The sequence below is a fragment of the Hyla sarda genome, chromosome 2 (genome assembly GCF_029499605.1).
Source record: "Hyla sarda isolate aHylSar1 chromosome 2, aHylSar1.hap1, whole genome shotgun sequence".
Classification (NCBI taxonomy): Eukaryota; Metazoa; Chordata; class Amphibia; order Anura; family Hylidae; genus Hyla; species Hyla sarda.
Window position 1 is genome coordinate 190947039 of NC_079190.1, and position 27445 is coordinate 190974483.

General features: G+C 42.5%; 1 protein-coding gene across 3 annotated transcripts in view; it reads right to left on the bottom strand.

Annotated features, from left to right (window-relative positions):
* SH3RF3 (SH3 domain containing ring finger 3) overlaps positions 1–27445 on the bottom strand; it is a 572673-nt gene that overhangs the window by 80391 nt on the left and 464837 nt on the right. For all 3 annotated transcript variants that reach the window (XM_056556016.1, XM_056556015.1, XM_056556017.1), the window contains one exon: positions 19967–20076. In XM_056556016.1, coding sequence (XP_056411991.1) covers positions 19967–20076 — 110 coding nt within the window. The remainder of the gene's footprint in view (positions 1–19966; positions 20077–27445) is intronic.

Below are 27445 nucleotides of genomic sequence, written 5' to 3' on the forward strand. Positions count from 1 at the left end.
TAGAAAAACAGAATTGATTTGTTAAAAAAAAAAAAAACTGCACCACATTTGTATGCAGGTTGTGGTTTTGCAGCTTAGTTCCATTGAAGTAAATGGAGCCAGGCTGTAACATCACACACAACCTGAGGAAATGTGCAGTTTTTGAAAGAAATTAGCTCAGTTTTTTTGTTGCTGGATAACCCTTTTTGTGGGAGAGTTTTCCCAATCCATACCCCTTTAACCCCTTAAGGACATAGGTTGTACAGCTACGCACGTGGGAATTTTAGTCCCGTCATGCGCCGCATGGGATGCTGAAATCATTCAGCAGGCATCCTGTGCAAATGCCTGGGGGGGGTCTTGAGACCCCCCTCATGTCGGTAATCGCCGCAAATCGTTGATCAATTCAGATCGGCGATTTGCAGAGATTCCTGGCTGATCGGGTCTTTGGTACCCGATCGCCTGGAAAATAGGGATGATAAAAGCTGTCAGAGACAGCTCCGACCATCCTAAAGGATAGGAGCGAGGTGACAGTGGTGCCACCTCCTCCTGTCCCCTGCGATTGGCCGGTCAGGGCAGGGCAAGTGCGGGGGGTGACAGTTAATTTCACCTGCTCTGCCCACCCCTGGAAGTCTGGGAAGAGCAGGGGGAGATGGTGGCAACGGCTGGTGGGGGGGGGGGGGGGTTGTGGTTTCGCAACATCTGGAGGGCTACAGTTTGAAGACTACTATACAGTGGTGTCTAAGCTGTAGCCCACCAGATGTTGCAAAACTAAAATTTAAAGCATGCCAAGACTGTCCAGGCATGCTGGGAGTTGTAGTTCTGTAACATGTGGCCCTTCAGATGTTGCCGAACTACAACTCTTAGCATGCCTGAGAAGTCTGGGCATGCTTGGAGTTGAAGTTCTGCAACATCTGGAGGGCTACAGATTGGACACCACTATAAAGTCGTCTCCAAACTGTTCACCTCCAGTTGTTGCATAACTACAACTCCAAACATGCCCTTCGGTTGTCTGGGCATGCTGGGAGTTGTAGTTTTGCAACAACTGGAAGCACACTGGTTGGGAAACATTGTCTGTTACCTAACTCAGTGTTTCGCAACCAGTGTGCCTCCATTTGTTGCAAACTACAATTACCAGCATGCACTCGCAGACCATACATGCTGGGAGTTGTAGTTTTGAAACAGTTGGAGGCATACTGGTTGCAAAACACTTGAGTTAAGAAACAAACTCTCAGGCCCTGATTTGTCAATCTGTCTGAGACAGAAACTGGAGTGATTTTCCCAAGCAACCAATCACAGCTCATGTTTTATATCTTATGAAGCTCTGGTAAAATGAAAGCTTAGCCGTGATTGGTTGCTTGGGAAAATCACTCCAGTTTCTGTCTCAGACAGATTGATAAATCAGGGCCTCAGTGTTTTACAACCAGTGTTCCTCCAGCTGCTGTATAACTACAACCCCCAGCATGCACGGACAGCCAAAGGGCATGCTGGGAGTTGTAGTTTTGCGATAGCTGGAGGTTTGCCCCCACCCCCCCATGTGAATATACAGGGTACATTCACACGGGCGGGGGTTTATAGTGAGTTTCTCGCTGCAAGTTTGAGCAGTGACAAATTTTCCGCCGTAGCTCAAACTCCTAAAAACACTACACTACACCTACACAAAATAAAAAGTAAAACACTACATATACACATACGATTAGACAGTTACCTCCCCCCCCCCCCCCCCCAATAAAAATGAAAAACGTATGGTATGGCACTGTTTCAAAAAACAGAACCTCCAGCTGTTGCAAAACAACAACTACCAGTATTGCCGGACAGCCATTGACTTTCCAGGCATGCTGGGAGCTTTGCAACAGCTGGAGGCACCCTGTTTGGGAGACACTGCCATAGGGTAATTTTGGTATCGGAGGCAAGTTTAATTCTTGCATTCGGGTCTGTCCCTATGCAAATCCCTAATTTAGGCCTCAAATGCGCATGCAGCTCTCTCGATTTGGAGTAACAGTTTAGGGCCACATATGGGGTATTTCTGTACTCGGGAGAAATTTCCTTACAAATTTTGGGGGGCTTTTTCTCCTTTCACCTCTTATGAAAAGGTAAAGCTGGGGTCTATTCCAGCATGTTAATGTAAAAATGTTTTATTTTTTACACTAACATGCTGGTGTTGCCCCATACTTTTCATTTTCACAAGAGGTAAAAGGAAAAAAAGACCCCCAAAACATGTAACACAATGTCTCCTGAGTACGGACATACCCCATATGTGGATGTAAAATGCTCTGCGGGCTCAGGAGTGAGAGCTCCATGTACATTTGAGGTGATTTGCACAGCGGTTTTGACATAAACGCAAAAAAAAAAAAACACCTACATGTGACTCCATTTTGGAAACTACACCCCTCAGGGAACGTAACAAGGGGTATAGTGAGCCTCAACACCCCACAGGTGTTTTTTTTTTTTTTTTTTGCTGTTCTGGCACCACAGGGGCTTCCTAAATGAGACATGCCCACCAGAAACCATTTCAGCAAAATTTGCTTTCCAAAAGCCAAATGTGACTCCTTCACTTCTGAGCATTGTAGTGCGCCAGCAGAGAATTTGATGTCCACACATGGGGTATTTCCATAGTCAGAAGAGATGGGGTTACAAATTTTGGGGGGCATTTTCTCTTATTACTCCTTGTAAAAATGTAAAAATTGGGGAAAAAACAGCATTTTAGTGGAAAAAAAAATTAATTTACAAATCCAACTTTAACAAAATTTGTCAAACACCTGTATGGTGTTAAGGCTCACTGTACCCCTTGTTACGTTCTTTGAGGGGTGTAGTTTCCAAAATAGTATGCCACATGTTTTTTGTTTTTTTGCTGTTCTGGCACCATAGGAGCTTCCTACATTGGACATGCCCCCCAAAAACCATTTCAGCAAAATTTGCTTTCCAAAAGCCAAATGTGACTGCTTCTCTTCTGAGCATTGTAGTGCGCCCGCAGTGCACTTGATGTTCACACATGGGGTATTTCCATACTCATAAGAGATGGGGTTACAAATTTTGGGGGGAATTTTCTCCTATTACCCCTTGTAAAAATGTAAAATTTGGGGGGAAAACAGCATTTTTGTGAAAAAAAAAATTCATTTACACATACAACTATAACGAAAAGTCTTCAAACACCTATAGGGTGTTAAAGCTCACTGTACCCCTTGTTATGTTCCTTGAGGGGTGTAGTTTCCAAAAAGTATGCCATGCAGAGGGGGTTTGTTGTTCTGGCACCATAGGGGCTTCCTAAATGTGACATGCCCTCCAAAAACTCACTTTCCAAAATCCCATTGTCTCTCCTTCCCTTCTGAGCCCTCTAGTGCACCCACAGAGCACTTTACATCCACATATGAGGCATTTCCTTACTCAAGAGAAATTGGGTTACAAATGTTATGGAGATTTCTCTCCTTTTACCCCTTGTAAAAATTCAAAACCTGGGTCTACATGAACACAATGTTAGGATTCGGCAGGCTAGATGTGGATCCTCTGTTTCAGCGAGGGATTGGCGTGGACCGTACCGGTGGACCGGTTCTAAGCTGCTACTGGTATTCATCAGAGCCCGCCGCAAAGCGGGATGGTCTTGCTGCGGCGGTAGCAACCAGGTCATATCCACCGGTAACGGCTCAACCTCGCTGACTGCTGAGAAGGCGTGGGACAGAAGGACTAGACAGAGGCGAGGTAAGACATAGCAGAAGGTCAGGGCAGGCGGCAAGGTTCGTAGTCAATGGTAATAGCAGAAGGTCTGGAAACACAGGTATGGCAATCACAAGAAACACTTTCACTAGGCACAAGGTCAACAAGATCCAGCAATGCAGGAAAGGGGAAGTGATGTTATAAAGGCGTGGAACAGGTGGGAGTTAATTACAGTGATTGGGCCAGGCACCAATCAGTGGTGCACAGGCCCTTTAAATCTTAGAGAGCTGGCGCGCGCGCGCCCTAGAGAGCGGAGCCGCGTGCACCAGAACGTGACAGCTGGGGATCGAACAGGTAAGTAGCTTGGGATGCGATTCTAAGAGTTTCAAAGCTAAGAGTTTCAAAGTAAAAAAAAATGTAACATTTTGAAATTTTTCATAAAATTGTGGAATTTTTCACCAAGAAAGGATGCAAGCATCGACGAAAATTTACCACTAACATAAAGTAGAATATGTCACGAAAAAACATTCTTGGAATCAGAATGAAAAGTAAAAGCATCCCAGAGTTATTAGTGCTTAAAGTGACAGTGGTCAGATGTGCAAAAAATGCTCAGGTCCTTAAGGTGAAAATGGGCTGGGTCCTTAAGGGGTTAATTGTAATCTTGTCTGCCATAATTGTGATGACATGGTGTAAAGGTTTTCTCTTCTGAACACAGGTGTAAACTGAAACGTAACAGTGCAAACTAAGACAAGACAGTCTACAGACACGCACCCTTATATCAGTCATATGATGAGCAACTGTGATAAATCAGGCACATTTAATGTCTGCCCATTTGCACTATTTAAGAATTAGACAGTTTTAGTCAATTCTGTCTCAGGGAATCTAATTTTCACTAAAAGCAGCTGTTTGAGTTTAGTAATTGTAACAGGAGTGAAGAATAGTTTATAGTGCGAGTGACCCTGATTAAAATGCTTTTCAGTGGTTGTTGAGAAACCTTAAAGGCGTACTCTGGCCCTATAATCTTATCCCGGTGGTCCGCCACTGGGGACCCTGCAATCTCTCCTGCAGCACCCACTTGTCATCAGCTTCAGATCGCTCTATGTCTGATGACTCATGTCACAGGGGCCGGAGTATTGTAACATCATGGCTGTGTCCCCTCGTGATGTAACACCCTGCCCCCTCAATGTAAGTCTATGGGAGAGGGCATGGCGACCATCACGCCCCCTTCCATAGGCTTGCATTGAGGAGGGGGGGGCATGACGTCACGAGGGGCGGAGCCGTGGCGTCACAATACTCCGGCCCCTGTATTGTGAGTCATCAGACACGGAGCGATCTTGAGCTCCCTGAGGCTGATGACAAGTGGGTACTGCAGGAGATTGCGGGGGTCTCCAGCAGCAGGACATCTGCAATCATACATCCATTGATGTCTAGTGCAGAGTACCCCTTTAAGCATTGCTAAAGTGCAAATGTTTGTGCTCAATGGCTGAGGGATCTGGAGGTTTAAGCAATCCTTCCTGCATCCCTGAGCCATATATCCCTTCCTGATTCATGCTTATTCATTACAGCCTAACCCTTTCATCTATATGTGAGAGTCTTTTCGGGCAACATGTGAATGCAGAATGGGGCTCCACTTTCTTCTGTAAACATGTGAACTCCACTTCAGCTCAGCCCCACTACTCCACACCATCATTGCAGGTCCTTCAGCCACAATCTTCCCTATCACTGATGACCTCCTCCACCTTTTACATGTGACCTCCACTTAATTTTGATCTCCAGGCTGTAATGCATATGCATGAAGTGGGAGGGGATACTTGGCCAAAGGGACACAGGAAGGATTGCTAGAACCTTCAGATCCCTCCTCCATTGCGCAAAGACAAACATTTGTATATTAGCACCATTGAAGATTACTCAACAACCACTATACGGATTTTCTTTAGGTAAAGTGCATTTTAAGCGGAGTCATCTGCACTATCAACCTGTATAAACAGGTTTGTGTGGTTGACCCTAGGGTTAGATTGCCTTCAATTAATAATTTTGCATGTAATACAGGTACATGTACTGGTAAGTATTCACATATTGCTTTGATGCAATAGAGGAGGTTTATCAAAGCCTGTGCAGAGGAAAAGTTGCCCAGTTGCCCATAGCAACCAATCAGATCGCTTCTTTCATTTTGCTGAGGCCTTGTTAAAAATGAAAGAAGCGATCTGATTGGTTGCTATGGGTAACTGGGCAACTTTCTCTGCACAGGTTTTGATACATCTCCCCGATTGTTCTTATGGGTTGGTTCTCTGCTGCACTGTTAGGGCTTGTTCACACTGAAAATTCCGCATGGATTCTGCATGCAGTAACCTTCCATTGATTTCAATTGGAATCTTCTGCTTAATTCACACATCCATTACAGAACTTCAGATTCCAGGGGATGACTAAATATGTTCAATCTTCTAGTGGAATCTACAAATGAAGTCCTATTAGCCCTACTCTGATCTTCTTACAAGGCCCCATATACCACAGTGAGTCAAAAAATAACCCTGTCTAGTGCAGCTCTGACAGCCTCATTGAGTATTTATAGGATGTCCTGTAAAGCCAAGGGCCACTGGCAGATCCCATCAGTGCTGTCCGACATGTTGGGCACTGCACTTCTTTGCACCCAGGAGAACCATTGCACATCATGTCACCACAAAAAGTGAGAGGCTGTCCAACTGATCGAAGGGGATCAGAGCCTGTACTGACCACACTAAAAACAGAAACAAGCAAAACCATCAGTAGCCCTAGCCAGCACATTGACAGGTACAAGCAGGAAGATAAGCCGAAAACAGCACCAATTCTGCATAATTTGGTCTCAAATGGAATTCAGCAAGGACATTTTCCTTGTTGAATTCTGTATTTTTTACAGGCTCTTACTACTTCATGTATCCAATGAATGTACAGGGTGGGCCATTTATATGGATACACCTTAATAAAATGGGAATGGTTGGTGATATTAACTTCCTGTTTGTGGCACATTAGTATATGTGAGGGGGGAAACTTTTCAAGATGGGTGGTGACCATGGCGGCCATTTTGAAGTTGGCACTTTTGAATACAACTTTTGTTTTTTCAATAGGAAGAGGGTCATGTGACACATCAAACTTATTGTGAATTTCACAAGAAAAACAATGATGTGCTTGGCTTTAACATAACTTTATTCTTTCATGAGTTATTTACAAGTTTCTGACCAGTTATAAAATGTGTTCACTGTGCTGTCAATTGTGTTGGATTGTCAATGCAACCCTCTTCTCCCACTCTTCACACACTGATAGCAACACCGCAGGAGAAATGCTAGCACAGGCTTCCAGTATCCGTAGTTTCAGGTGCTGCAGAATGGGCGAAAAAAAAATTTGGAACAGGACCCTCAGTTTACGTAGAAGATTTTGTTCAGTGATGAGGCAAACTTTTATGTGAATGGTGAAGTTAACAAACGAAACCATCGCTATTGGTCTGACACTAACCCACATTGGATAGATCCCTCCAAGACTGTTGGAACACAAAAATTGATGGTATGGTGTGGTATATGGGGTGCAAAGATAGTGGGGCCATTCTTCATCAATGGAAACCTCAAGGCCACTGGATATGCAAAATTGCTACATGATGATGTGTTTCCCTCTTTATGCACTGAAGCTGGCATGTTCCCTGTGTTTTTCCAGAAAGATGGTGCACCACCACATTATGGGTGTCAGGTCCGAGCATTCCTTTATGAACAGTTTCCTGGAAAGTGGATTGGTCGTCGTGGGCCCGTTGAATGGCCCCAAAGGTCTCCCGATCTGACCCCCTTAGACTTTTATCTTTGGGGTCATCTGAAGTCAATTGTCTATGCTGTTAAGATACAAGATGGGCAGCACTTGAAACTACAGATACTGGAAGCCTGTGCTAGCATTTCTCCTGCGGTGTTGCTATCAGTGTGTGAAGAGTGGGAGAAGAGGGTTGCATTGACACTCCAACACAATGCACATTGAACACATTTTATATGTGGTCAGAAACTTGTAAATAACTCATGAAAGAATAAAGTTACCTTAAAACCAAGCACATCATTGTTTTTCTTGTGAAATTCCCACTAAGTTTCATGTGTCACATGACCCTCTTCCTATTGAAAGGAGGGAGGGGGCGTGGCGTGATGTCACTAGGTGGTGAGGTTGTGACGTCACGTCCCCGTCTCGGGGGCAGCGCCCGGCACAGAATGCCGGGGGCTGCACAGAGATAGCGGGGGTCCCCAGAGGCGGGGATAAGATGTATAAAGCCAGAATACCCCTTTAAATGACAAAAGGGCATAGCATACATAGCATATTGGAAAAGGGGCATGAATTATCTGAAAAGGGGGTATGGTCTTAATGCACCACTAGGTGACAAAAATGGGCACATTTTTGGTCCAAACGTAGACTAGATAGCCTACAGATGCACTGGAATTGCCAAACTACATACGGCGCTGTGACAAAGCTGCCACATTTGTAGTTTGTAGAAGTATGCTAAGAAGTAGATACGTTTAGTAATATTCCCCCACACTAGCCAAAAGCCTAAAAAGTCCTCTGTGATCCTGCATTGTTATACTATAAAAGATGATGAAGTCCATGGAGGGGAAATACATTTTATAGGTAATATGTGTTTCTTTATGTAATAATTGTGTCATGCATGCTATATTATCAAGGGGTTAAACTAAAGAAGAAAAAGAGAGTTGATTAAATATCTCAGCCCAGTGTTCTTTTTAGCTGTTGCTTATTCCAACTTAAAAACCCGCATACATTTTTCACACATGAGCGGTCTTATTAAATACCATTCATTCTCTTTACTATCTCATACTGCTATCTTAATTATGTTACTACCCTACACTATGGTATAATGAAATCCTTCACATTAGTTCTCTCCTGTGTGAATAGATGCCGATAACAAGTCACACATGGTCCAGTACATAAAAGAAGAAAGCTTTGTTATTTCTTACTTCAATAACCCTCTATAATGTCTCAAGTACAGCATTAATGTTATAACAGAATATCCTTTGGTAGTGTACTGCCTAGGAGCAAATATTAAACTGTTTGATTTAGGCCTTGAGCCGCAGGATGATGTCATTAAATACCTCCCTCCCAATCTGCCATGGGTTCCCTATCAAACGAACTCTGAAGGAAGTGAATATACTGTACTATAGTGATAGGATATAGTGACTGATAGGATATACTGATTGGAAAACGGAATCCTCAAAATGTGTGCCTAAAGAGTCGGGATTACAGGTGCCTTGGCACCACCATCCTGGAGACTTTGCCTCCTGATCATTATCTTGTGTGGGCAAAACAGGCACCCAGATTCGTGACTGCAAAACATGAACAAATATTCCTATAGGTCTAGAACATTATCCAACTATTTGTTTATAGAGAGAGAGATATAGCCAACTAAAAGCCCTATCCCAGTTAGCAGGACGTTGCAGAAAGTATGACTGACGGACCTAAGTACTGAATGAAAGTCTAATTATTGCACACTGTTTCGATGAAGTTTTCTACACCTTTTTGCATTTTACACTAAAGTCAGTTTTCTTTGTATTTTATCTTATATCTTACTGTGAAGGAAATCTTATATGGAAATTAAACATACCTGACTACAGGATGGAAGACTAAGGGGGATATTTATCAAAGGATTTAGACTGGTTTTTCCTGTCTAAACTTGTCGCACAGAAAGTCGCAGTCTAAATATGTGAGACTTTTTTGCGACTTTTGCTTTAGAGGATTTTTAGAACATGCTGCATTCTAGTCTATTTTAAACAGAAAAATGCATTGATGCTGAATTTGTCAAAAGCGGCTTTTTGGCGACAAGTTGCATCGGCTGAAAGTACACCAAAATGTCAGACCATGCTAGAGCAGGTTTAAATACAGTCTAAAGTATAGATCCCGAAGTCTGTGCACAGAATTTATCAAGAGCCGTGCGCCTTTTGATAAATTAGGCGCCCAATAGACCAGCCTAACCCTCTGTAGTTTGGTCTATATTGATGCGGGACATAGACAACTTTGATAAATATCTATATGTCTATATACATGGCAGAATTTATGCTTGCGGAATTCCACTTGCGGAATCCTGCCTCAAATTAAAGCCCATAGACTTCTATGGGATTCCGCACTCCCATTCACATTTCTGAATTTCCGCTTGCGGATTTCTGTCTCAAATTAAAGCCCATAGACTTCTATGGGATTCCATTCTCTCATTCACACCTCTGAATTTACGCTGGCGGAAATCGGCAAGCCAAAATTCAGAAATGTGAATGGGAGTGCGGAATCCCATAGAAGTCTATGGGCTTTATTTGAGACGGAAATCCGCAAGCGGAAATTCAGAAATGTGAATGGGAGTGCGGAATCCCATAGAAGTCTATGGGCTTTAATTTGAGGAGGAATTCCGCTAGCAGAACTCTGCCATGTGAATAGACCCTCACAGTGTTACTGTTGAACAGACTTGTCTAAAGTTCAGGCCAGTGGAGGTCTCAGTACTGAGACTCCTTCCGATTGTTAGTTATAGCTGGGCGAATCTTCACTTTCTGGCTTGGAGCTTACTAAAGACAGGCTTCCAAGGCTATAATAGAGACAATGGCCGGCATTTATCATTGTAGGTGTAAGTGAAGCATTTTTCTACACCTTTTTTGTGTGCTGGTAATGTGTAGGAGCACCACATTTATTAAATGGTCGCAGAGCATTTGATACATTTTGTGCAGGTCACATTTTCTGAAATTTCTCTCTTTACATACACCAAAAAGCTAAGCTAAGTCTGGGCTGGTGTAGTTTTAGAGACTTTTCAGTGGCTTTGCGCCTTTTTTGCGCCTTTTCACAAATAGGCGCAGTTCATAAAACCCTTCCATATCATGTGTAGTGCCAAAATTAGTGGACTGCAACTCAAAACAGTCTAAAGACAATGATAAATGTCAGCCATTATCACTTCCTGTAGACAGCAATAATATCTTACATTATTCTATCAATTGACTTCCATTCTTTTAATCTGCCATAATGAAAACACATCCTGCTTCACTGTCTACATAAAATACTATAGGAAGTGTCTCTACACTATGGAAAGTTTTAAAAATTAAAAAAAGGCTACAACAGTTAAATGAAACATATATATCTCCTACAGACTGAATTCTAATCAACAATGATACAATTGCATTATTATGCATTCAGTGATATCAATAGCTATTAAATACACTGATAGTATAAACACATATTTTTTTATATTTTTCCCTGCAAAATAATAATGCCTTTAGTCTGTCTTACAAAGCGGTATACCATGTGTATGTGTGCACTAAGATTAGTTTTTTTTTTTTTATATTCTGAGAAAAGTTTTAAGAGACAGTTTGTGAAATTTTCAAGTCCCCCCAAAAAGTCTAAATAGTTGATGCATATAGTTCTTCCATGATATGACAACAGAAGACATTTTTCATAAATCATAAAAACATTCTATATGTCACCATGACTTTTGTAATGTATAGTGGGGCAAAAAAAGTATTTAGTCATCCACTAATTGTGAAAGTTCCCCCACTTAAAAAGATGAAAGGCCTGTAATTTTCATCATTGGTATACCTCAACTATGAGAGACATCATGAGAAAAACAAATCAATAAAATCACATTGTCTGATTTTTAAAGAATCTATTTGCAAATTATGGTGTAAAATAAGTGTTTGGTCACCTACAAACAAGCAAGATTTCTGCCTCTCTCAGACCTGTAACTTCTTCTTTAAGAGTCTCCTCTGTCCTCCCCTCGTTACCTGTATTAATGGCACCTGTTTGAACTTGTTATCAGTATAAAAGACACCTGTCCACAACCTCAAACAGTCACACTCCAAACTCCCCTATGGCCAAAACCAAAGAGCTGTTGAAGGACACCAGAAACAAAATTGTAGACCTGCACCAGGCTGGGAAGACTGAATCTGCAATAGACAAGCAGCTTGGTGTGAAGAAATGAACTGTGGGAGCAATTATTAGAAATTCGAAGACATACAAGACCACGGATAATCTCCCTCGATCTGGGGCTCCATGCTAGATCTCACCCCGTGGTGTCACAATAATAACAAGAACGGTGAGCAAAAATCCCAGAACCACACGTGGGACCTAGTGAATGACCTGCAGAGAGCTGGGACCAAAGTAACAAAGGCTACCATTAGTAACACACTATGCCACCAGGGCCTCAAATCATGCAGTGCCAGACGTGTCCCCCTGCTTAAGCCAGTAAATGTCCGGGCCCGCCTGAAGTTTGCTAGAGAGCATTTGGATGATCCAGAAGAGTATTGGGAGAATGTCATATGGTCAGATGAAACCGAAGTAGAACTTTTTGGTAAAAACTCCACTCGTAGTATTTGGAGAAGAAAGAATGCTGAGTTGCATCCAAAGAACACCCTACCTAGTGAAGCATGGGGGAGGAAAAATCATGCTTTGGGGCTGTTTTTATGTTAAGGGACCAGGACGACTGATCCGTGTAAAGGAAAGAATGAATGGGTCGATGTATCTCAAGATTTTGAGTGAAAACCTCCTTCCATCAGCAAGGGCATTGAAGATGCCATCAGCAAGGGTCTTTCAGCATGACAATGATCCCAAACACACCGTTCGGGCAATGAAGGAGTGGCTTCATAAAAAGCTTTTCAAGGTCCTGGAGTGGCCTAGCCAGTCTTCGGATCTCAACCCTATAGAAAACCTTTGGAGGGAGTTGAAAGTCTGTGTTGCCCAGCGACAGTCCCAAAACTCAATGCTCTGCATGGAGGAATGGGACAAAATGCTAGCAACAGTGTGTGAAAACCTTGTGAAGACTTACAGAAAATGTTTGACCTCTGTCATTGCCAACAGAGGGTAAATAAAAAAGATATTGAGATTAACTTTAGTTATTGACCAAATACTTATTTTCCACCATAATTTGCAAATAAATTCTTAAAAAATCAGGCAATTTGATTTTATGGATTTTTTTTCTCTCATTATGTCTCTCATAGTTGACGTATACCTATGATGAAAATTACAGGCCACTCTCATCTTTTAAAGTGGGAGAACTTGCACAATTGGTGGCTGACTAAATACTTTTTTGCCCCACTGTAGTGTGTGTGTTGGAGGCCAGTGAATGTGATATAAGCCTCTGATTGCATATTGTGCCTCTTTCTCCTTGAGCCCCTATAAAATATTAATATGGACCCCTAATATAATATAGAGCAAAAAGTCTGTCAATCTGATACCTACTGGTATAGTAACAGCGGTTTCCCAATCCAGTACTTGTGAACTATACTTCCTAATCAAGTTTGCAGAGATACTACATAATAATCTTCCAATGGGCAATCGCTACTGACAGCAGAATAAATATACACAGTTTGCCTCTATAAAAAGATGATGTGTACAGGTTGGTGTACAGTGTGTCCATGTATGTACATGCACTGGTGCTGCTTGAGATCTGCAGAATTTACTGTATTGATTTCATATATATGTACAATATATACACATCTGAACTTACACTGACTGCATAACATTGATAAGAATATAACTAATATTTTTTTCCATAAAAAATAAAAATATGGAAAAAAGAAATCAGTGACCATGTACATATGTGTTATAGCAGACATATAAAGCTAAATTTGGTGGTTAATGGCTACAAATGATGTCTTTAATTTCAGGTTCTGCATTTTAGAAAAGAAAGCTAGACAAATAGGGAGGAATGATTTCCAGGAAAATATCAGAAAAACCACATCTTAGACCATTACAGTATAATGTGAAAAATGTTAAGTGCATATGAATATAATGTTATTGGATCCTCTACTTCCTTGAGTAACAAAAATATTTTTGTACTTATGATTGACATTGCTTGTACATTTGCTTGTAGTACTTTGACAGGGGATAACAGGGCATCCACTTTAATGCTATTACTATTTCCAGATCCCTGTATCATTTTCATCATAGAAAGGGTAGCTTTAGTTATTCTACAAGAAGAGGATAAACAAATATGCCCAACATATGTTGAATGTCTGAAGCTGGGGTTTCCCAGTAGAGTATAATACAATATAATGTAAACAGCCCTAGGACTGGAGGATTGAGCTCCCTTGTTTCTGAGACTGATAATGGCCCAGTGGACTGATAACCACTGACCAGGATGTTCGAACCTTTCTAAGATCAGAGGAATCTCCAAAAGGCCTTTTCTTATATCCAATGCTGCAAGTAGTTTTGAGGGTTCGAGTCGAGTCGAGTTTTGAAGGATATCAAATGTGGAGATGAAGGTGCAAAGTGATAAAATATTATTCTTATCTCCTTTAACAATTGCATATGATGTCTGTTACGCCGAGCGCTCCGGGTCCCTGCTCTTCCCCGGAGCGCTCACGGCATCTCTTTCCCTGCAGCGCCCCGGTCGGTCCCGCTGACCGGGAGCGCTGCACTGACATGGCCGTCGGGGATGCGATTTGCACAGCGGGACGCGCCCGCTCGCGAATCGCATCCCAAGTCACTAACCCGTCCCGGTCCCCTGCTGTCATGTGCTGGCGCGCGTGGCTCCGCTCTCTAGGGCGCGCGCGCGCCAGCTCTCTGAGACTTAAAGGGCCAGTGCACCAATGATTGGTGCCTGGCCCAATTAGCTTAATTGGCTTCCCTGGCTATATCTGCTCACTGCCCCTGCACTCCCTTGCCGGATCTTGTTGCCTTGTGCCAGTGAAAGTGTTTAGTGTTGTCCAAGCCTGTGTTACCTGAACTCTTGCTATCCATCTTGACTACGAACCTTGCCGCCTGCCCCGACCTTCTGCTACGTCTGACCTTGCCTCTGCCTAGTCCTTCTGTCCCACGCCTTCTCAGCAGTCAGCGAGGTTGAGCCGTTGCTAGTGGATACGACCTGGTTGCTACTGCCGCAGCAAGACCATCCCGCTTTGCGGCGGGCTCTGGTGAACACCAGTAGCCTCTTAGAACCGGTCCACCAGCACGGTCCACGCCTATCCCTCGCTGACACAGTGGATCCACAACCTGTAAGCCGAATCGTGTCAGTAGATCCGGCCATGGATCCCGCTGAGGTGCCGCTGCCAAGTCTCGCTGACCTTCCCACGGTGGTCGCTCAGCAATCGCAGCAGATTGCCCAACAAGGACAGCAGCTGTCGCAGTTGACCGCCATGTTACAGCAACTTCTGCCTCTGCTACAGCAGCAACCATCTCCTCCGCCAGCTCCTGCACCTCCTCCGCAGCGAGTGGCCGCTCCTAGCCTCCGCTTGTCCCTGCCGGACAAATTTGATGGGGACTCTAGACTCTGCCGTGGATTTCTGTCTCAGTGTTCCCTGCATATGGAGATGTTGTCGGACTTGTTTCCTACAGAACGGTCTAAGGTGGCGTTCGTAGTGAGCCTTCTTTCAGGAAAGGCCTTGTCTTGGGCCACACCGCTCTGGGACCGCAATGATTCTGCCACAGCCACAGTCCAGTCCTTCTTCGCTGAGGTCCGTAGTGTCTTCGAGGAGCCAGCCCGAGCTTCTTCTGCCGAGACTGCCCTGCTGAACCTGGTCCAGGGTAATTCTTCAGTGGGCGAGTACGCCATCCAATTTCGTACTCTTGCTTCCGAATTATCATGGAATAACGAGGCTCTCTGCGCGACCTTTAAAAAAGGCCTATCCAGTAGCATCAAGGATGTGCTGGCCGCACGAGAGATTCCTGCGAACCTGCAAGAACTTATCCATTTGGCCACCCGCATTGACATGCGTTTTTCTGAGAGACATCAGGAGCTCCGCCAGGAAAAAGACTTAGATCTCTGGGCACCTCTCCCACAGTATCCGTTGCAATCTATGCCTGGGCCTCCCGCCGAGGAGGCCATGCAAGTGGATCGGTCTCGCCTGACCCAGGAAGAGAGGAATCGCCGTAGGGAAGAAAATCTTTGTCTGTACTGTGCCAGTACCGAGCATTTCTTGGTGGATTGCCCTATTCGTCCTCCATGTCTGGGAAACGCACGCACGCACCCAGCTCACGTGGGTGTGGCGTCTCTTGGTTCAAAGTCTGCTTCTCCACGTCTCACGGTGCCCGTGCTGATTTCTCCTTCAGCCAACTCCTTCCTCTCAGCCGTGGCCTGCTTGGACTCTGGTGCCTCTGGGAATTTTATTCTGGATTATTTTGTGAATAAATTCCGCATCCCGGTGACCCGTCTCGTCAAGCCGCTCTACATTTCCGCGGTCAACGGAGTCAGATTGGATTGCACCGTGCGTTACCGCACAGAACCCCTCTTGATGTGTATTGGACCCCATCACGAAGTGATTGAGTTCTTCGTCCTTCCCAACTGTACCTCTGAGGTCCTCCTCGGTCTGCCATGGCTCCGGCTTCATTCTCCCACCCTTGACTGGACCACCGGGGAGATCAAGAACTGGGACTCTGCTTGCCATAGGAAGTGCCTCTCCCCCCCTCCCAGTCCCGTCAGGCAAGCCTCAGTGCCTCCTCATGGCCCCCGTCCTGGTGACACACTGCCCCGTGCCAGGCTTCGCCCTCTGCCCTCCCTCCCCATTCCCACTCCTGCTGTACTGCCTGCCGTTGAGGAAACCCTCCATTCTTTCCCGGTGTCCTCGTCCCAGGTAAAGCAGTTGTCGGCCAAAAAAAGGGGGAGACCTAAGGGGGGGGGTACTGTTACGCCGAGCGCTCCGGGTCCCTGCTCCTCCCCGGAGCGCTCACGGCGTCTCTCTCCCTGCAGCGCCCCGGTCGGTCCCGCTGACCGGGAGCGCTGCACTGACATGGCCGTCGGGAATCGCATCCCAAGTCACTTACCCGTCCCGGTCCCCTGCTGTCATGTGCTGGCGCGCACGGCTCCGCTCTCTAGGGCGCGCGCACGCCAGCTCTCTGAGACTTAAAGGGCCAGTGCACCAATGATTGGTGCCTGGCCCAATTAGCTTAATTGGCTTCCACCTGCTCCCTGGCTATATCTGCTCACTGCCCCTGCACTCCCTTGCCGGATCTTGTTGCCTTGTGCCAGTGAAAGCGTTTAGTGTTGTCCAAGCCTGTGTTACCTGAACTCTTGCTATCCATCTTGACTACGAACCTTGCCGCCTGCCCCGACCTTCTGCTACGTCTGACCTTGCCTCTGCCTAGTCCTTCTGTCCCACGCCTTCTCAGCAGTCAGCGAGGTTGAGCCGTTGCTAGTGGATACGACCTGGTTGCTACTGCCGCAGCAAGACCATCCCGCTTTGCGGCGGGCTCTGGTGAACACCAGTAGCCTCTTAGAACCGGTCCACCAGCACGGTCCACGCCTATCCCTCGCTGACACAGTGGATCCACAACCTGTAAGCCGAATCGTGACAATGTCCAGGAAAAACTATGAAGCGCTTCTGTGACCACTTCATTCACAGAACTGATGGGGGCCCCAAACATTGGTCTCTCACTAATAACAAATGGATGGCATATTCTATTAATTTACCATGGCAATATGAAATTAGATTTTTCTATTTGGTTCACCTTCTGAACTCTTTCCTGAATAGTCAAATGGCAGAAACTTTTCTCCAAAGAGGGTTGTAAATACTAGTCTCATAGGGGTATGCGACTTTCATGCCCACTTAGCCTCATATGTACTCCTTCACAGGCTTATATACAGACCAAAATACTAACTTTCCCACTCCTTCTCCTTCTTTAAATAAAGTTCACACCTGTCCATCTGATTATTATGGCAAAAGTGCAGATAGTCAAACAGAAAAATCCCTATACATAGGGAATGGTGGGGGTAGCAACAAAATTAAACAACATGGGAATCAGGGCACCTGAGGCTTCAGAATTATATAAAAATGCAATGTTTATACTTCCACAAGTCCTCACTAAGAACTGTTTGTGGCTTGTACATAACTATATAAATGACCAAACTCAAAAGTCTTTAACAGGGAATATGTAGATGAAATACTTTAGCTTTGAGTGGGAAAAAGATGGTGGTACTGCAGGAAGTTACAGCTTTAAAAAATCAAGTCTTTGTGTAGTGAAACTGTCTGCAACTTTTCAACATCATGGGTGTTTTAATTCCTTAAAGCGCATCTTTCACCTTCAACTCACATTGCAAACTACTGACACAGGTTGCTGTTAGTAAAAGGAGACACATGGTACCTTTCATATATCTCTCTGTGCTTCCATAATGTACATAGATGCTTTCATTCTCTGGTGCATAAGATGTTCCCAAGCCCCTGAAGTGCAAAGGGCTGGAACACCTCCTCAGTCCCCCCTCCTATCCCTCTCCCTGCTTGATGGATAGTTATCTTGATGCTAAACCTGTTTCCGAATCTTGCACCTGTGCACAATTTGTATGCATGGAAATAAGATCTGGAAACAGGGCTTGGCCTTGGGCTGATTGTCAATCAAGCAGGACAGGCATGTAAGGGGGAGTAATGAGGCATTCCAGCCCTCAACACTTCAGGGGCTTTCCCTTTGGATTTCTTCCACGGATATGCTATGTATGTGTAGTTTGTTTGTTTGTTGTTAGCATGCAATCCACAATAAAAATTTTAGAGAAGAATCCTCATGGAGATCCATGAAAATATTCTACGTGAAACTGACAATCTATCTGCTGTACAGATTTAATGAGTGAAGAGTTAACGTATTAGTGTACTTTGTTAAAACTTTTGGCATGTGCAGTGTGTCCTATGGAAGTAAAAAAGAAAACACTGAGTACAACTGCTACCTAGTGTATGGCAGTGCACCTTTTAGGAATTGAAAAGGCTGCAGTGCTTGTAAAGTGCAGTAACAACTTTAATCAGTTGATCAACAGGGGTGTCGGGAGTCGGATCCCCACCAATCGTAGATGGGACTATCCTGTGGCCATAAGCTGGCTGTACTAACTGACTGTCCAAAAAGCAGTTCTGTAGAATAAAATAGCATTGCACTGAATTGAATAAACTATCTAATGACTGCTTATAAAAGTCCCCTAGGGAGACTTTTAAAGTGTAAATAACAGTCAAAAAATGTTTTTGGAATATAAACCTCCCACCCCCATAATAACATTTCTAATTGTCCTCTTTTTTTAACTTTTTAAATTTAATAACTAAAACAAAAAAAAAGATTTATTGGTATTGCTGCGTGTTATACCTGAACTATTAAAATAAAATGTTAGAGAAACCACACGAAGAATGGTATAATGTAAATAAATACCAAAGGTCAGAATTGCTGTTTTTTTGGGGGGGAAATCCCATCCCACAAAAATGTCAATCACCCATGGTGTCCATGACATGTCGATGATCACTGAACACTGCAGGACTGGTATGTGTCCCAGGAAGCAGGGAGACCCCTAGTGGACAGTTTTTTGGGCTTTTTCAGTATGAAATACTGAAAATTTTCTGATGAAAGCAATTGCAAAACATATTGCCCTCATTTACTAAGAGTGGAGTGTAGGTTTCTTTGTGGGTTTTAATTCCCTACAATTTCTTTTCCATGGTATTTACTAAGGTTTCCCTACATTTTCCAATTTCCCTACACTTTGCTTTTTTTTTTTTTTTACACCTGCTCTGATGTGTCTGGTTTTTATCATCTCAAATCCACCACATTTTCTGTGGAAAACTTAGTAAATATGTTGGGTTTTTGTGAAAAAGACCACACCCCCTTTTCCAGGCAACCACACCGCTTTTTCGGGTTTTCTTAGCAAAATGGAGAGTTAGTCTGTGTTTTTTCAATTCTGGCACAAATTCTGGCGCAGACAGAATTTCTGGCGCAATGCACCAGAATCTGGCACAATGCGACATATTCTGGCGCACAACCCGACAAAACATGTCAGGCTTGCAATAGTAAATGAGGGCCATTGTTTTTGCATGCTTTATAACATATCAAAAGTTATTGAATCTGAAAATGCCCATTTAAGTAAATGTAGTAATTTTGTTTAAGTAGTTAACCTGTTACAAAATGGGGATCATTGTAATCCTACCTGACAAATACAGATAGCATGTTAACAATAATAATATGATAACAATTTTGCAAAACAGTAATGAGGGTTTAAACAAACCCCAAAAATTACTTAATTGCTTTTTTTTTTCAATTTTACCTTGCAAACTATTTTTTAAAAATATTTAGCAGTATATTTTATAGTAAAAAGGATGGTGTCATTACAAAGTACAATTGGTCCTGCAAATAAAAAAAAATAAAAAAACATCATGGCTCTGTTAATGGAAAACGTGAATATGCAAAAAATTTAAATTTCCTAGGTTATTAAGGGGTTAAGCTGTTTTTAATTGGAGGTACACTTTAAACATAAAACTGAAGTGTCTAAATCAGCATGTACATATGGCTACAACAACCCTATAAAACTGTGTCACATAAAGTGACTATTTAAATCTTACTTGTTGAAAACCATATGTATACTGCAGGGTAAAATGGGTAAACATTACTACATCATATTACTTTAACTTACACATTAAGAGGTAATTGAACTTTTGGCGAACTCCCTTGTTCTCCAATGAGGGTGCCTGTTTTAGGACTAGCAGCACCAGCTCCAGCCGTAGAGCCAAATGATGAAGAATCCTGCAGAAATGAACATAAGAAGAGGCATTAGCAGGAAAGATGCGATTACAACAGGTAGACATGTCATATCATTTATGGAAATCATACTAAAGGATAGGATTGTGGAACATCTAAAATCCCATGAATGGCAAGATGAGAAACAAGATGAGATTACTTCAGGGAGATCCTGTCAAACTAATCTTATAGCCTTAACCTGACTAGGGATCTGTTTCAAGACCAGAAATTCATTGTTTAGTGCTTTAAAATAAATTGTCTCAACCTAAGTATGTTTAGAAGTCTACATAGGAACAAGGCCCCATGATGGTCCATTTTAAGCTGGTTATGTAATGTCCATTTTTGTGTTTTTGCATTTTTATGTTTTCGGCCCTGTTCAGACTTAGTTTTTTTTAATGTATTATCAGTTTTCTGTGCTATTCCTTCTGGATAGGGAATAGTTAATAGTATTAGCCAATGAGTATTTAAACCCAAGCACTGCTACACTCTGGGCTGGTTATTTAATCTACTCTATTTTATCAGTTTTACCTTTGCTATGTTTCTTTGTCTGAGTTTAAACCATGGTTATTATATTCCTGTTTATGATAGATTTTAGTCTGCTTGGTTTTTAGTATATTTGTTGGTTTTTTGGATTATGTATGTCCGTTCTGCTTGTATTTTGTTTCTTAGTCTGTGTTCACACTGTGAGATTCTGACCTGTTTTCCTCCACGCTGTGGAGTTTGATTTTCTTGTATCCGTTATTTTTATTTTTTTATAGAGTTAATGATTGGTTATCTTTAGAGTTTATAGTACATGTACTGATCATAGAGTACACTGATCACTGATCTAGTGTTTTCTCTGTGCTTTTCCTTTTTCTATAGTGTCTTCTGTGCTTACTCATTGATCTGTGTCCTCTGAACTTAATCTGTTTATGTTAGTGTTCCGTGTATTATATCCTTCTAGGCCAGTATCCTGATCACAGGCTGGAGTGTGCCTGCTGGCTAGAAGACTATTTGGAGTTATTATTGCTGTCTACTCCTTTTGTGGAGTGGGGTGTCCAGTTTCTGTTCTGTGTCCCAGTGTGAACAGTGTTCTATGTTCCTGATAAGTTTAGTGTTTAACATTCTGTCCATCTGTTCATCACCTACATATTCTGGTTTCTGCTGTTTACTTCAATACCTTGTCTTGTTCATTTATTCATATCTGCCATTAATCTTGATTCCAGTTTCTGATCTGTATGTTAGAATGATATGTCCTGGATACTGGCGAATGTCTCAATTTTAACATCAGTGTTGAGGGATAGCCAATGTCATTGTATACATCTACCACAGTAGTGCACCTAAATTCTTGTATTTTATTCTAATTGTTACACATCCACGTCATTTATCTGGTGTAGGATGCCATTGTGGCACTTGTAGTCTGTTGCAGGCATCCCCCATTGTATGCATTTTTATGCTCGGGATCACCCTTAGCAACAGACCCCAAGGGAAGGATCTGTTCCCCCAGTATATATGCACAACTGCATTTGGGGTTGAGCACCTCCTGCCATTTGAGACTACGTCTTCGTTGTTGTTTAAATCTTATACTTGGAAGTGTACAAACTCCATATTTAATGTGCCTTGATCACTATTAAGGCAGCATTAAGGTCCAACATACTAGACAACTCGGGTGGGGCTTATAGTCTGCCTCCCTTCTCCCATTGTATGTATGCCCAGCCACACTTGAGGTTACTGGGAGCAGGCTGTAAGTCGGGCCTAATGCTGCTGTAATTGCCCACTGGCCCCTGGTTTTGCTTCTCACGCACAGGTAGGTTTAGTGTTAGGTCCTGTGCCACTCAAGAAACCTTGGCGTTGGTGTGCGGGCTCTGGTATGTCCTTCATCTAAGGATATACTGGGGAACGTCTCAATTTTAACATCAGTGTTGAGGGATAGCCAATGTCATTTTATACATCTACCACAGTAGTGCACCTAAATTCTTGTATTTAATGCTATGTCCTGCTCTGATTGAATAATTATATTCTGTCTGGTTGTTTGGTAGTTTTCCTGTTATGTTTCTGGCCTTTGACCGACTATGTATATTATTAATTGTGTTACCTTTATGCTTATTGCACTTTAGCCCAGGGAGGGACCGGCACCGTGGTTGTCGATCTGCCGTTTAGGGCGGATGGGCAAGTAGGCAGGGAGAGTGTTTCTAGGGACAGCTTAGGGCTCACTCTCCCTGACTACTCCCCAGTCATGACAGTTTACATTGTACTTTTCTTAGCTTAAAACTTCTAAGTATGTATGGGGGCCATGTAAATGAAGAAATTGTCTCTCTTTAGAAACAATGCATGGGTTATCCAGGATAAGAAATACATAGCTGCTTTCTTTCCAAAAACAGCACTCATGTCCTTAGTTTGTGCGAGATATTGCAACTCAGTCCAATTGAAGTGGATGAAGAAGAGTTGTAATACCACACACAACCTGAGCACAAGTGTGGTGCTGTTGTTGGTAGGAAGTGCTATGCTTTTCTAATCCTGGATAACCTCTCTAAGGGAAAATACCTTCAAAAACCTGGAATCAGATGTAGTATGCCAATTTTTTTTGTGACAGATTTATATGAAATCAGACGAAAAATCTCTGTGTTCCAGCAATGGCCTCTTGTACTGTTAAGACTGGACTGTTACAGCTCTTTTCAAAACGAAACCACACAATGACCAGGTGATGATATGAGTGATGACAATCTATGCACAGAACTGCGCAGTATGTTAGCGCTATGTAAATTAAGAAATTAGTATTAATAATAAGGGCAAAAGGCCAAATTTTGATAATCTGACAACCATGCCGATGCCACATCCCTGTACTTAACACACAAGATGACTGCATTACTGCACATTCTAATCTTTATGTCTAATTGACTAATTCTAATCTTGACTAATTGACTTTCTAATTAAGAAAATAAATGTGTGTGTGTGTGTGTGTACCTTTATGTGTGTGTTTGTGTGTGGGTTTGTACAGCTAGTTGCTATATTAAAACAGAGAAACAAGGCAATGACTCTCCAAGGAATATTCAGTGACTTTCCAAGGCTTCTGATTTTCAATGACTGTGTCTTTTCTACCAGAAAAACAAAGTAATGTACAGTTAGACCTTGCAGATACAATTGTCACAGTGATGCCATGGTTTTATTTTTGTCTAGAGACAAATACAAGGTACAAAAAGCTACTGTCTTGTGTGCCATAATATGTCCCTGTGACCATGCTGAAGTGTTTTGCAGCTAGGCAAGAGTGTACAAGTTGTTATCTAAATTGTTCTACTTGATAGTAGTTGAAACCTTACTGTTTTTGGTGAATCCAATGATGTTTACCTCAAAATATGATGCAGAAATACCTATATTTAAATACCATAACCAGACAGTTTTGGTTTCAGGCAGATAGATAAATATAGAGTGTGAAAACTGAACTTAAAAAAAATCTTATACTTCCTCATTCCCCACCACTGCTGCTTGCATGGCGTTAGTCCCAGGTGGAGATGTGACGTAATGCCATGCCCCCTCCATTCCTGTTTATGGGAGGGGGCATGATAGCCATCACGCCCCCTCCCATAGACATGAATGGAGGGGGCGTGGCGTGACGTCACGTCCCCAGTCCCAGAAACCCAGAGGTTTCCGAAACTAGAGACGCAGCCCCACATAGAATGCGGCTGCTGCAGGGAGATCATGGGGGGTCCCAGCAGCGGGCCCCCCGCAATCAGACATATTATCCCCTATCCTTTGGATAGGGAATAAGATGTTTTTGTCCGGAATACCCCTTTAAATGTTTTCACTTGTGAATAATCTTTCTTAATGGACTTCAAATTGTTTGGCAACCTTTTCCTGTTCCTCTAAGATCACCGCCCATCCTCCTTAGCATTGTATTATAACAAGACTCAATACTCTAGACCAACACACTGATAAAATGCCAACTCCCTTGTGATGCAGACAACATGATCATGTAAACTTGGACTAGACCAGTATTTAATCCTTGAAACACAGGATCAGACAAGCTATAAATGCATCAAATTCATCATAGTGACTTATGCTGTTTGATATATTTGGGGCATCTTTAGATACCATTGTTTAAGTTTAGGCCACCAATATTTTGGCTTATTTTTCACCAAAATTGTGGCACAAATATTGTCACATGATGTTGCATTTAAAGGGGTCTTACAAAATTTGTTTTTCTTCAGCCTTTGAACTCAATATGTTGGCGCAAACTGGCAAATTTTGCAAAAGTAAACCTGCCACCACGTTGCAATAAATGACTTATTTTCCAGTCTTGCATTGTTAGGGAAAAATGGGGTATCGGCACTTTGTGGGATATACCCAGAATGTGCTTAGCTGTCTGTGTGATCAGTAGGTTGCTTGACACTTATGTTACTAATGGCACCTTCTAGTATCAAGTATGATACTAAGCAGCCACCACGTCCTGAATGAAAATTATCCGAGTGGCTTTTCGTCAGTATTTTGCACCTGTACACATTATGTAGCATTGGGGGTTGTCGCCATCCTGTCGGCAAGTGGTATTTTAACCTACCTTAGTATCAGTAAATCTGGTCATTTTTGTGATGTGAAGTAAATTTGATCTCATTTTCTGTGATTTATCATCTGTTTCCTTTGTCAGCAGGGGCTTTTACCAAAATGGGTTTAGGACTGTAAGCTTTACAATGAGTAGTCTATGAATATTGTATGATGCAAATCCATCTAGACTTATGTGCCAACAGAACCTATTTATGTCATGCTCAATATTCATACACCAGCTATTTGTACTATCAGGAACCTGTGCATTTGTGTTGAATGCAACATCATATAGGTAAAGAAAATATAAGCCAGGCATTTGTGTCCATAGTTAGATATATCACTCACTGGATGAATGACTATGATCATTGTAGACATCAAGAAAATTGTCTGCTCCTTTCAGCAGCACAGGGGGTTGATCTAACAATTTGTCACTGCAATGCAAGACATGTCAGCATGACTCCAAGCTTTCTTTTGAAACTCCAGCAATCCCATGTTGCCACAAGGGACATCAGCTTGTTAACAGCTTCTCTGCAGGCGCTGTAAAGCCTCTCTACTGGAACTTAAATGGGAAGTAGAAAGCAGTCAAACACCTTATTAGTGCATCTGCTCCGGCTTTCTGCAGGCAGTTGTCTTGAGCTGGATCAGAAGAAAACCTCAGCTTGGCTCATCGGCTGGATAAAAGGCTACAGGCCACTTCAGAAGCCATACTAAGCAATAGTTTTATGAAAAACAGGTTTATAGAATATATGCATATTATACAAAGTAACTATATTGTGGTGGCCTCACTAATATTGCACAGAAAAATGTAAGTTTTTATATTCTCTATTAAATAATTTGACATATATATATATATATATATATATATACATATATATGTATTTATAACTCACCGTGTGTATCTATGTATGTTCCAGCATCACTGCCATTTTGATGCAACTTGGTATACATGTTACTTACATGTCAACTAAAAATATAGCAGAGTTAACATAACCTTAAGTACCTCCCATTTGCAAGGGTTGGGGTTTTTGTCTAAACTCGCAAGCAAGTCTATAGGACTATCTGCAAATTACACCACAAGCTAAATAAGTGTATCAGTCCAACTTGCAAGGCAAATTCCATCCCATTAGCCAAACCTCCTCTTGTAAGCCCCACCCACCTTACTCCACTAAATTTCCCAATCCCAAGCTATGCCCCCATCTTTTTTCAGCCAGTTATTGTGCATTGGTCTGGCTTGCAAGCCACTACTTTCCCACAAAGCCACACCCATACACAAACACCTTTTATTTTAAACCCTCTTTTTGCATTGGTCCGTCTTGCATGCCACGCCCCACAAAAACGTGCCTCTTTTATTTTTGGTATACAATCTCTTCATCACAGCTCAGCCCCCTCTGAGGATGGGATATGAGGTCGGCATATGAGAAAGAGATATGAGGGTTGGACATGAACTAGGGATATAAGGATGAAATATGAGGTTGGGACATGAAGACAGAATATGAGGATTGGATATAAGGATGGGATATGAAGTTGGGATATGAGGATGGAATATGAGGTCAAGATATGAGGATGGAATATGAGGTTGGGACAAAAGGATAAGATATGAGGACAAGAGTGTTCTCATATTAGGGCTGGGCGGTATACCGGTTCATACCGAATACCGGAATTTTTGGGCTGCACGATATGAATTTTAACCCATACCGCAATACCCGTTTGGCCCCTCCCCTTCGGCAATGAATGAATTATCAGCGCTGTTCTGCCCCCCCCCCAATTAATTATCAGCCCAGCGCTGCACTGTCCCCATCGGGGTACTACTCACATGCCACCCGCAAGCGCTGCCCTCCTCATCCTCCTGTTTGTTGCGGCCGCCGGCGCTGACACTCTATACTGCGAGCTGCAAAAAATACCGTTATATACCGTGGAACCGCCAAAAGTTACAAAGATACCGTGATACACACATTTGGTCATACCGCCCAGCCCTATCTCATATGTTGAATTTCATCTTCCACAGGGTTTAGGTCTGAAGTCTGGGCAATGCCGGGTACTCTGCTAGCAAACATATATGATAGTACATTATAAATAACTAATTAATCATAGAATGCATTAGGAAAGTTTTCACACTCTTTCACTTTTTCACATTTGTTATGTTGCACCCCCATGCTCTTTTTCCCCCCAATCATTCTGCACTCAATATCCCATAATGACAAAATGAGAAGTTTAGCCACTTTTGCAAAGAAAACAAAGACTTGGTTATAATGAAGGGGGAGAAGTGTGAGGCCGTACACGGTTTGCCCCTTCATCTCTGCTCAGCTATTATAAGCAGTATACAGATTTAAAATGGAAGACTATGGGACTGCCATCAATTTTGAAATGCCAGAATTGCCACCTCTATTGTGGTTGTATATGGCTCGCTGATTAGAGATAAAGGGGCACAGTGTGAGAAATGGGCAGGGTAGGGTAAAAAATTCTGAAGGGTTCACAAACTTGCAAGTACCACTGTATATACTATCAATATGGCTTCAGCATCTCTTTTATTTTATTGGTAAGTTTTATATTGTGGCATATAGCCATTTAAAGTGATTTTTGTGTATTTAGTTTATTCATATAGCTTTCACTAAATCAATATGAAGCTCTTAGATCTATATAGTCTATATGTTACTATTTGTGAACATTGTTTTTATCTTTTTGAGGTTTTAAAAAACTATAATATTACGTTATGACAACAATTGTTGTTGTGTTATTTCTATGATTTGTGTATTTGCTATGGTTGGTGACTATTCCCTTAGAGTGGTGACTCCATGTTTTTTTTTTTTGCCTGGGGATGTATACAGTCTGATGTATTAGAAGAAGAAAGCAAAACTCTAAC